General features: G+C 39.6%; 2 protein-coding genes across 3 annotated transcripts in view; one reads left to right on the top strand and one right to left on the bottom strand.

The window, feature by feature from the left end:
* The window catches only part of LOC136840143 (transcription factor Jun-like), a 2,270-nt gene extending 36 nt beyond the window's left edge, over positions 1–2,234 (bottom strand). The window contains exon 1 of the mRNA XM_067106569.1: positions 1–2,234. This exon is cut by the window's left edge and continues 36 nt beyond it. Coding sequence (XP_066962670.1) covers positions 1,158–2,036 — 879 coding nt within the window. The 5' untranslated portion in view covers positions 2,037–2,234 and the 3' untranslated portion in view covers positions 1–1,157.
* Dus4 (Dihydrouridine synthase 4) overlaps positions 1–12,500 on the top strand; it is a 219,280-nt gene that overhangs the window by 94,665 nt on the left and 112,115 nt on the right. The gene's annotated exons all lie outside the window — the stretch shown is intronic.

The raw sequence follows: 12,500 nt of genomic DNA, 5'->3' as shown, positions 1-12,500 counted from the left end.
CAAAATTCTTGCTTTGCACAATTTTTTTTGCATAAATCAAGATATCTTTGCATATAAAATATACATAATTTATATATATATAAAAATTCATACATACATTCTCTCAAAAAACAGTAATACTATTTATTAATATTTATACAACACAAGGTACTCCAAAAATCGCACTGACTTAGATAGGTTTATATCACTGACCTCCGTACATCAAACTGCATAAAGAAACATGACAAACAATTCAATATTCAATAGATAAAAAGTTTAAACAAATCTCTCGCCAACGGGATGGCTATTCCCATCGAGTTGTTTACAATAACATAATTTTAACCTTAGACTTTTTGTCTCGTCATATATAAAAGCACTGAAATGTGATAATTACATGGAAGTATTTAGCACAACATTTTTTTAAAAACTAATCTTTTATTCTTCTCCTAATTGCATACGCACGGCACGATATCACATGATTTGGGGGCGAGGTGTATGGGTTGCAGCGAGCCTTTTATTTGATTTTTTTTTTTTAAATTACCGAATTTCTCCCTTATAATCTCGGTCTTGTAGCTGCTGTGGGCGTTAGTGGTAAAATAACAGTATAGTAAAGTAAAAGGGGCAACACTCACTCATTTTTTTTCCCCACTCTCGCTACCACTGACTAGAGCTACTCCGTGCCTTGCCCCCACACCCATAACCTCGCTACAACGAATCCCTCCACCGCCACACCTTCGCAGGACTGCCTTCTCGCAAAAAGGCGGGACCCCCCACGGTCCCTTGTCATGGAAACCCGGTCTTGGACCTCTTGCAAGGCATTTTGGGGCAAAATGCATCTTCTGAGAGGTCGCTGTTATCGTTTTGGAAGCGGTCACCGTTTCTCTAGCCTCGCACGGGGGCTAGGCTAGACCAACACGCGGCCGACCCGCTCCTCATTTAAGGAGAGAGAGAGAGAGAGAGAGAGAGAGAAGAGAAAGGGGAGTCTGAGGGAGGGAGCAAGGGACTCGGCCATATTCAGTGGGGAATTGGTCACATTTTCTCTCTCTCGGGAGGCGAGTCGGTTCGCGGTAAACCTGGCACTATGGAAACATTATGCTCTTGATATTCGTGTAGCACCTATTACCCTCTCTCCTTGTTGAACACTTCGAGAAAAACATCAGGAAAGATCATGTCGTAATTCACTGGTGGGTGACGAAAGGGATCTGGCAGCCCGAATTGACGTGTTCCATCACCTCTTGCTTTAGTGAACACACCTGGTCGCGCAGTTTGTTAACCACGCCTTGCAACTCTGCGTTCTCCCCTTTCAGGATACGTACCTTCTCCTCCAGACGTCCGATGCGCTCGAGCTTTCGCCGTCGGCATTTGGAGGCGGCGATGCGATTCCGTAGTCTCTTTCTCTCTAGTTTGATGCGCTCCTGCGTCTCCATGTCAATCGGGGAAAGGGGTGGCGAACCGCTCACATTGGGCACGGTCTGGGGCTCCTCTTTGATGGATGTGTGGGGGAGTAACCCCAGTTGTGAAGGGACATGGTGTTCGCTGGTCACTGCCAAAGACACGCCTGGCGCTGCCGACGTCACGGGAACCTGCTGTAGATGTGGATGGTGGTGGTGGGTGGGAACGTCCAACTGGGTGTATTGCAAGGGCGCAGACGACACTGGCGGATTTGCGTCGGATACACTCGTCACCACGATACTCCCACTGCTGCTGGTGGCGATGCCGTCCTGATTATGTAGCTGTTCCAATGTATCTTCGAATCCTTTCGCGAATTCCTCTTGTTCCAACGTTGTAGTTTTAGGGAATAAAAACTGGGATGGTGTGGTGACTGTATTGCCTAGGATGGTTGAATTCTGTTGAATGATGAGTCTCTCCAATTCAGGAGAGGCTAACTTCAACTGGTTAAGGTCTGGGGACGTGAGAAGAGGGTTGAAATTGCCAGTAGTTCCTCTCTGCTTCTTGGAGGGCCTCGTGAGATCGAGGGTGAGTTTCCGTTTCATCTGGGTGAGGCTTTCCCTCTGGTAAGTGTTGTATGACCCGTCCTCGTACATGGTTGCCTCCATTGAACTCGACTGTCCTCTTTAACAAACACTGTAAAAGTCTCAATTGGCACGCGGTGATGAGTACACTATTTTTATGAGTCACTATGGGACGGACTCAGCGCATGAGGCACACAAACTTATTTACCACATGAGAGAAGAGCTTGTATATCCACACTCTTCGCTGTCCGTGGTTCATATGAGTCATAGAGCGAGTGAGAGCAGACCTTATACGATGGTGTCATGATCTAAAAATAGACCGGATAACGTCATTTTCGAAGCTTCTCATTGGCTGTCGGTGACATCATTGTTTTCACGGAATGGCCGCTTCGCTTCCGATTGGTCGAAACTGACAACAGTATTGGCAAAGGTGCCATATGCATAAGTCTCGTACTTTTGATACTTATAATATCGATCTTTTTCTTCGTTTCGCGGTGTGAGCACAGTTTTGTAATGATATCTATACGATGTAAATTTTATGAGTGTAGGCTTTTGTCAAATGTATTCGTTAATTACATATTTCGAAAAGTGATAATAATATTCAGCACACTTGGCACATCGTGAGACGAGCACAACTTGAACTTTCGACCAATCGAAAGGAAGGACAGATCCCGATGAGTTGGCGGTGGTTTTGAAACTCACTTCTTGGAACATTCCAGGCGTGGGACTGCGAGATGCGGCAAAGTCTTATATTTGTTGGTTAATTTTTTACCGCTGTTCCTTGCTAATTTCCGTGTTAGCCTTTAAGAATAGAATCAGTAGTACACTGCTTCAACCGGTATAACTGAAAACTCGGTGCATACTGAATGAAACTAATGAAACCACGTTTCAAGGTGATCATTAGCAACTATTCTGATACCAGGAATCTACCTGGGGATGGGGTGGGTGATAGCCTGGGAGGAGGTAAAGGAGGAGGAGGAGGAGGAGGAAGCAACGTTTTATCAAGATACGTTTGTTATGACTTGGTATGAGTAACACCGGTTCCGCGAATAATTTCTGGATTAGTGGTATAGTAGCCTGGAATGTTGGTCCACAGACCGGTGGTGGTTATTTTTTTTTTTTAAATAAAGAAGTGAATATCGTCAGGTCTGGAGGGTATGAGTCATTCATTCATCTTTCCGTAGTACCCTACGTTTTAGTAAATTGTGACACAGGTTGACTTATCGTCATTAGAGAGGTAGAGGTGTCCATGCTTGTGGGGTTTCTTAGCGGCGTCCAAAGTTTATGAGTTATCAGTCATGTTAACTAGTGAGATAACTTTGATAAAACACTTGGCCTTTGGAATATGAAATGTTAAGGAATAATAATATTTGTAAGGTAACATTCTCTCTCTCTCTCTCTCTCTCTCTCTCTCTCTCTCTCTCTCTCTCTCTCTCTCTCTCTCTCTCTATATATATATATATATATATATATATATATATATATATATATATATATATATATATATATATATATATATATATATATATATACACACCCACACACATACACATATGTATATACACACATGCATATAGACACATACACACCTATTACTCTAAGTATTTGTAATAGATTCTAACATTTGAATCAATACACAGCTACGTATGCATGTTTCACAAATGCAAGCATTCATATTTTTGTGCGTGTATTTGTGTGTTTTATATAAAGGGACACTAGACTGATTGAGAATTATTGGAATGTACAAAAGCCTTTAAACATGGCTGCTTACGCTCTCAGCTGGTATGTCATCGATCTTGATAAATACCAAGGAGGTTAAGAACTTTATAAGCGTCAATATCAAAGTGAGTGGAGCGATTAAATTGTGTGAGTTTCTGGTTTATGCTGCACATCATTATTACTGAGCAGTATCTCTCTCTCTCTCTCTCTCTCTCTCTCTCTCTCTCTCTCTCTCTCTCTCCACACATATGTATATATATATTCTCTATATATGTGTGTATCTCTCTCATATATATGTATATATATATTAATATATATATATATATGTGTATATATATATGTGTGTGTGTGTGTAAGTTTGAAGGTCCATGTTGGAAGGCCAAATGTCTTTCAGTAGCTTATGCATGGTGAAGACAGAAAAAAGTAAACAAAGAGGAAAGAAAAGAAGAGCGGAAGATGCGACAGACTTTCCTTAGAAGGGAAGGGAGATAATAAGACAAGAGAAACAGAAGTAGGAAGAAAATTCCTAAGGATGTTGGTTAAAAAGAAAAAAATTCACAAAATGGGGCAATCCCCAGGGTTACTGATTTCCAGAGAGTAAGTGTAGGCAGAGGGAATCCGACTGGTGTTACGAGGCTGATTGATGGGACGAAAGCTCTCCCATTGGACCTAAACATTGACTGAAATAGCACCTGTAGAAAGAGAAGCATGAATAAGCCTCCTTGCCGTGGAGAGGATCAAGGTATTGAGGCTAAAGTCGGTCTTGGTCAAACAGATTACCTTAGGGTCAGTTTCACTGGGTTAGGAGACAAGGTGAAGCCTCCTCCCCCCCCCCTCCTCCACACACAGAAGTATTAGGGCATTTAAGTTCAACACAGTATTTCGAAAATGGGGATGAAGAATAGAACTTTCAGTATTTAAATAATATTTACTATGGTATAGAAGCATATATACCAATGATCTCTCCAAGACAAGTTTGAAACAATCCCAAAACTTAAGACATTGCTAGACGCGAGGGATTCCTTATTTACATCCAAAAAATGGAAAGCATTCTGTGTTCCAGAGGTGCTTTATTCCTCACACCGTTGGACTGTGGAACAGCCTCCCTGAGGATGGCGTGCAATAGCAACTTCAGAAGTTCAAGCAAAGATGCAACTTATTACTACCCTAGTACTATTCTCCACGTATTTTAATACGTTTTAATCTATTTATTAATTTATCTTTTTTTTTAACCTTCTCTTACTTCTTCCCAATGAACACCATATTCTTTGGAAGCTTGAATTCCAAGTCAGTGGCCCCTGTGGGCTTGTTACACATGAATAGGTTTCATCTTCTGAATAATAATAATAATAATAATAATAATAATAATAATAATGAGAAAGGAGACGAGATAATATAAAGAAACTGTGTCTTAGAAGCAGTGAATTTGACTAAAATGTTTGGGGTACCCCATCCAGGTAATCATGCATGACGAGAGGTAACAGATAAAGGGAGAGAAGTTCTCGATAGCTTGGGAACAACAGATTTATGGTATCTAAAGTAAACAGAGAATCTGTAAGTTATTCAGATTCAGTGCCCCCAGATACAGCTTCTGCCCTTCCCCCTTATCTTATCTTATCTTCCAATTCTTCTTCTAGAATTTTTGTACGAGAGTGTATTTGAACTCCTTGCTTCTCTTGGTATTTTTGGCGTCCAGGTTATAGAAAATGCAGACTTCGAAATGCTGAATCTGATTATATAATGATTGTTTGTAGGGTCTTGTCTTCCTCCCAGTTATTAATATTGGAATATTGTTTTCGTATCGTGGATGCTTTGTCTTTTTTGTCTGCCTTTTCAATGAGATTAAGTGGAAGGAAATTTTTTATCATTATTGTCCGGTATCAGTAAGCTGTATCAAACTGCTGTAATCTGTATGTGTATTTCTTCATAGATATTCTCTCTCTCTCTCTCTCTCTCTCTCTCTCTCTCTCTCTCTCTCTCTCTCTGTCTTTCTCATGTAGGTATTTCGGCTACTGATCCCTTGATCCCATAAGATAGTTCCGCTTCCTATTTGGCTGCCTCATTTCACAGGTCAGGCCCCTCCCCATCTCTCAGAATAATTAGTCTGTCGGAATTGGCAGTGTTCCTGATACCAGATTCGGGGACTGTTGTTTCCAGTTACTCTCGAGTTATGGAATTCTCTTGTTAACAGTTTTTCATGTTGTGTCTCTCTCTCTCTCTCTCTCTCTCTCTCTCTCTCTCTCTCTCTCTCTCTCTCTCTCTCTCTCTCATCATGGGCCCAGGATGGAAGATGGAGTTTGGTTGTTTGCTCCGTCAGCTTTTACATTTGAAAATGTATGTATAAGTTGAAATTATGGTATGACTTACCAGCCAGGTAAATTTGGGAACCCTAAACCCTTTCCTTAATGTTGCTTCTTTCAAGAACTTTGCTTTCTTTGCAAATCACACTTCAGTAAAATAGCCGTAAGCTTCTGATAAGCCCTACGCTTGGGAAAAGTTATTGCAAACATTGGTCCTTGAAAGAGAGAGAGAGAGAGAGAGAGAGAGAGAGAGAGAGAGAGAGAGAGAGAGAGAGAGAGAGAGAGAGATAATCTTAACTGCATCGAATTTCAGAATCTTGACTTATTATCACAGAGTTTAAGTAACTGTCTTATTATATCGCTGAGGAATGCATATTACAACTTGAAGCGTTTTAATATATATGTTCGCGTGTGAAAGTGAGACAGAGGGATAGAGAGAGATGGTAATGGATAGTGTATCGTAATCCCTGTCAGGATTCTTTGGTTTCATCCTTCTGATCGCAGAGCTAAGGCAGGCGCATGACAGAATGGTGCTGCCTGTCAGTGCAGAACTGGTCTTATAGCGTCATGGTTTTGGCTTGTATCTTTTATATATATATGGCTCCTGTCTTCCTTCGTATGTTTACATATTCATTATTCTGTGTCTTGCAAGAGGTGGGAGAGAAGTTTTTCCTAAATTGCAAGAGGGACAATGCAGACCAAATGGATCTTAGGATTTGTCTGCAGGAAAAAATTAATGTTGAAAAGGGTGGGATTGCAAAACGTATAAATGACTAGTAATTTCTTCGCTGATGATGCTGTAATTTTTGTGCTAAATTTATTTTTGAGTAATGACTAAATCTCAGATTCAAGGATGATATTGGTTATATAAGAATTTTCCATATTTCTCCTTATGTACATACATGCAAACACGCACACTCATATATATGTATGTATGTATGTATATATGTATGTGTATGTATATATATGTGTATGTGTGTGTGAAATTTAAAGGGCCCATAAAAATGTATTATTAACACTACGAAACCAAAGATTCTGGTTCGTCTAACGTCGTGATTCCACACCTGCATATTCCATGAAAGTACTGACTTACAACTGGCCACATTGATCAGTGATCCGGATGGAAGTATTGGCAGTGGAAATATAGTGTTGTAGTGGTTATAGTGTTTGTATGGGTGCTGAAAACTTCATAGATCAATGTTAGATTGCAGTTAAAAAGACACATACACACACCACACATATATATATGTATATATTCTTTCTCTTTTCTTTCTTTATCTATCTTATGTTTGAATCTAGGAGAAAAAGCCCAGGCAATAAATGCCACATCGATAATTGTAATTAAATTCAAATTAGCAGCAAATTTTACGTAAAGAATAAGTTATTTTTCGAAAAGCCTCAAAAGTTTGAAAACGAGCATAAGGGCCTTTTCTAACAACAGTAATGTGATACTTGATACTGGTAGCAGCAAGCTCCTGGGATAATCAGCTTAATTGTTTCGTCCATCAGTACCAGACGCAATCCGCTATATTCCGCCCTCTTTTAAATTAACCTTTCCACTCAGTCGGTAAACTACGTTTCAGTCCTTCCTACATTCTTGTACGTACGTGATTCCGTAAAAAATATGGGAAATAAATGATTGTTTGAATTGAGAGAGAGAGAGAGAGGGGTGGGGGGTGTTGGGATGGGTGAAGTGTGGGGCGTGAGGATTGTTCCAAGAAACAATACTGATAATTTTTTAAAAATGTCTTGCTTGTTCTTTGTAATTGGTGTACTTTTTACATGTACAGTATATTCAGGTGTGTGCTTATTATCTTATCTTTATTATTTATGTCCTTATTTGATCTTTTGGACAGAAGGAAAATAATCAGGAATATTTAAAAGAAAGGTTTCGTTGTTTAATTTTTGTTGGGTAAATAACTTACTAGTGTGACTTTCATTCTGTGAATTTCATGACTATCCCTGAGAATTTATTATCTTGTCGAAAATATCACTTTCCCCTCTTAACTATTTTCTTGCCAACATTTTGACTTTGTGATTTTATTTTTGAGCTGAAAATAACTTTTTTTTTTTATATTATGACTACTGTATTGCCGTAATGAAAATGTGACTTTTGCATCTGATTAGTCCCATGCTGGAAATAATATGACTTTTTATGTGGCTGTTTTTATGCTGAAAATATGACTCCATTGTCTTTGTCGTCGACCGTAAAGCTTGAGATATAGTCAACCCTGCTCTAGTTGTTCGCGATTAGTTGAGTTTTTAGAAATGTTTAATCTGTCATTCTTTCTTAAGAAGTAATTTCATGGTCTGCGCCACTCCTCCCTCTCAACCACACACACACACACACACACACACACACACACACACACACACACACAAAGCGTAGCCTTTGTGCGTTTGTTTTCATGAACCTGCTTGTCTTTCTTCCATGTGTACACACGTTTCCCCCTTCGTTTTCTTTGTTCAAACATTCCATTAACATAGAACACTGCAGTCTGAGCTTGCAAATTGTTCCACTTACTCTCATTTTATGGTTTGTCATGGTAAACATAGGCTTATTAAACAGAGAAGAAAGGAGAAAGACATATATAACAGGAAGTTTTGCGAATGGCGCAGTAAAGGATGCTCTGGAAACATTGCCTCACAGATAGTATAAACGTGCGGTAGGTTAAGTGCCTCACTGGAGAAAAGATCGGGAATTTCATCGAAAATTGATAGCATTTACGAGGAATCGTTTTATTTTTTTCTTTGTTGCTTTACACAAACAGGACTTTCGCGGGAATACGAAACGTTCTTGGTAGTTCTCGGAATTACAAAGAATGTCTGTGGCTTGTTGCTGTCGGTGTTTATACGGAGTTAGAATATCTCCCCCCCAACCCCCCTCTGTCACTCTCGCTCCCCCATACTCCAGTCTCCCATAGTGCGCCCCAGTTCCCCTCCGGCTACGGTGGAGACAGGTGGCGGTACTCTACCGTCTGCCGTCTTCCCCCCCTCAAATCCATACCTCCTCCCTTCCCCTCCCCCTCCTACCACCACCACGAACAAAGGAGGGTCCGCCGCTCTCCCCGCCAGTAGCTCCCATCACGTGATGTATCGACTTTTCTTGTTGTTGCTCCGAATTCTTTTCCAGGAACTATCCCCATTCCGATGTCGGAGAAAAAATAAGGAATTCTTGGCACGGGTTAAAAATTAATCGTTCCCGAAACTGGAATGATTCCAGAAAGTTAAATAACGATATCAAGCTTTCATAGCATCTGGGCCGTTGGATTTTTTTTTCGGAAAAGTCGGTTATTTACTGATGTTTATCATGATAATAGTTATTTTACACTATATTGTAAATATTAACATTGTATTGTTATAGATTTAGTAAAAACTGATATTTACTATCACTAGCCATGGACTGTACGTGTGTGTGTTCAATGAAGAGAAATATCTTACAAAAATGTTGATTTATTGATTTCTTATAACAATTTGTTTGATTTACAACACGGTTATTTCATTTAAGCATTTTTTATATTATTTTTTATTTCATCCCACAGTAACTTTACATTATTAGAATTTTCCTCGTCGTTTTTTCCACAAACTCTTTGTTATATCTAAAGATATTTTTTCCCATAACTCCCTTTGTGACCCCTCATACCGATGTTGGACGGCAAGATTATGTCTAACGTTCTCATAACATAATGATGAAAAAAGATCGTTTGTGGAAGAAGCCAACTTTAGACGTTTGGTCAGTCTTCATGATTATAGACGAGTTAATATTTTATTTCCTATTCATTTTATTGCAACAGAAGGTGACGTTGCTGTTCTGAAGATGTCTGAAATGAATTCTGACTCGAAAACTATAAAATTTGACGTTTCACGCAGAAGGTCATTCGTTGATGATTGGCTGCTTCAGTGACCAAATTCGTCTAACGCCAGATAATACGGATACATCAGTCAGTCCTAGATAAACAGGCCAAGTTCAGCGTGAGGCGACGCAATCGCTCTCATTTGAATTTCCATAACTGCGTCGAAAGTTGCCTTGAGAGGCAAGTGGAGGCGACATTGACGGATTTGTTGGTGGAAATTATGATGACGGTTCGAAAGCCAAGTGAACAGGTTTAACCTAGTCTCCTCTTTGGTGGACCATAATAATGTCCTTTGTTGGTAATTGTTTTTCTAAGACAGCAGCATCATAACATTTGCCAGTGCCTATGAAGTGCAATAGGAACTGCTTATGAAGAATCGTTGTAAACGTTATCAACTACCTGTTGGCAAATGCTTCTGCTGTTAAGAAATTGCAGAATACATACTACATGGCATGAAATAAAAAAACAGAACACATAATTCTGGAGAAAAATAGATACAAGATGAATGCTGACAAGCAAGTAAACCTAAGAAAGGATGCCGGATGACAGCCGAGTCTCATCTTAGTGCGGAGTAGGCTTGTTGAATGCTTGTGATGCCAAACAGGCAAAAATGAAAGATAGGACTGTTAATAGTACTTCTGCTAGCCCTCCCTTTGTAACTGCTTCATAGGGCCTTGGATGCTTGACAGTTCAGTTCAGGCTCTTTTTCCGGATGATTGTCCCACAGGGCCACGGCTTACCACCAGTTTTTTTCCTTTGAAACGTAAACAGGAGAAAAAAATCCAGTTTTTTTCCCTTTAAGAAACGTAAAGCAGGAAAAAAATCTTAGTTGTTTAGTTTTTATTACCACCAGTTTTTTCCCCTTTAAGAAACATAAAGCAGGAAAAAAAAAATCTTAGTTGATGTTGACAGGTGGGGCGGTGAATTTCTTGATGGTTATTTCCCACTATTGTTAAGATTTCTGTGGTGCCTCCTTAATATGGTGCATTTGTTGTTTTCCCCTTTAAGTTAGAAGTTTACCAGATGAGCGGACACTACAAATGGTATTCAATGTTGATTGCCATCCAAGACAAGATGGCTGAAAAACTGAATTTTTAGCCATGTAAGCACAGCATCTTGAATCTGAACTTTCCTCACTGACAGCCCTTATGTTTACAGGAAACAGTAGGTACTTGTATTCCTCTTTTAGTTCTAACTAGTTATATCCAAGGAGATCTTGACAATGAATGTGAGTTGAGGTTTTTCCAAATTGTCTTTAGTGCTGGCTTCGCCTTGGTTAACCACACACCTCATATATATAAACTTACAATTGAGGTGTTGGAGGATACGTTTTGTATCCCACCCTTAATTATTTTTGAGTGACAGACAACAGACATTAAATTTCGTAGTTGATAGTGCTTTCAGTTAGCCTACATCCGTCATGTCTGGTGTTCCACAGGACAGCGTTTGGGCCCTAATGCTGCGTTTAGTATTTACAGCCGACATGGTACGCTGTGAAGAAAATGTAATTCTTGGTCCAGTTATTCGCTCATCTCTAGTGCGAAGTGAGGAAGCAGCAAGTGTTAATAAAAATTCAAACTGATTTGTTCTAGTGGGTATTGGGCTGAACTCAAAGCAGTACTGAATTAAATAATCACGTACTGATCTCCCACTCAGTGACTTACTGTGTATAGGTAGTACTGAACTCGCTGATTCGGAATGTTTTGACAATAAGTGTAAATTTAGCTGTAAGTTTTCTTTTCTGCCGGGTTATAAAAAATGCCATCTGATGCTGTCAGAAAACTGCATGTCGTTCGTAAAGCTTCCTCTGTAGAAGGAGAAGATGGTATTAACACTGCCAACTACAAGTCACTGCCGAAGCGTTTGCTTGTTTAGATGTTTGGAACCGTCTGGGATCTTGATTTTTCGGGCTCTTGCGTGGTGACGTTCCCTTTTCCCCGACAATATAAGGCCATCTTTTATAACATATTTCAATAGAGAATTGGTGCCAAATCTTTTAATACCTGTAGATACATTTTGAATTATTGGTAGCTGTTCGTTTTGCAGAGCTTCATCATCCACGTCCTGTTGAGGCGCCACGATGTCACAGTGCCCAGCCTTCCATTTCCATTACTGCAGAATGGCTGGCTGATTTTAGATTAATCTGTCTTTTTGCCAGCACGGGCGCTTGTCTCAGTTCTAAGATGTTAAAATGTGTATGAGATGCGTGGTGTGGACATTCTGATTCATCTTGTCGACTGCTAGGTACTGCAGACTTGGGGAGTCCTCCTACTTGTTTATAATCTCAATTACTTATATTTATATATTTATTAACTTTGAGTTATTGATCCCCTATTTATGTGATTTTTTCTTTATATTGATCTTTCTGGGATGGTTTTTCATATTTTTCACAGGGATATTTAATTGACTGGATTAGTGCGTAACAAGTTAATAGCCTTCTTGTATACTCTATTGATTTTGATGTTACATAGCAAGTATGCAGCCATCTTGGATAGCTTGTTTATTGGAATGTTACATAGCAAGTTAATGACCTTCATGTCCTGTTCCATATAGATATATGTGCCTGCTGTAGATGAAAATGCTACGATGAAAAAAATACTGCAAAGCAGTTTGTTAAAGTAATTTTCTTTCTTTGCATAAGCAGAGCAATAGGATTCATATGTATGTACATATAT

The sequence above is a fragment of the Macrobrachium rosenbergii genome, chromosome 7 (genome assembly GCF_040412425.1).
Source record: "Macrobrachium rosenbergii isolate ZJJX-2024 chromosome 7, ASM4041242v1, whole genome shotgun sequence".
Lineage (NCBI taxonomy): Eukaryota > Metazoa > Arthropoda > Malacostraca > Decapoda > Palaemonidae > Macrobrachium > Macrobrachium rosenbergii.
The sequence above is the reverse complement of the archived record's forward strand: the minus strand, read 5'-3'. Positions and strand labels throughout refer to the sequence as shown.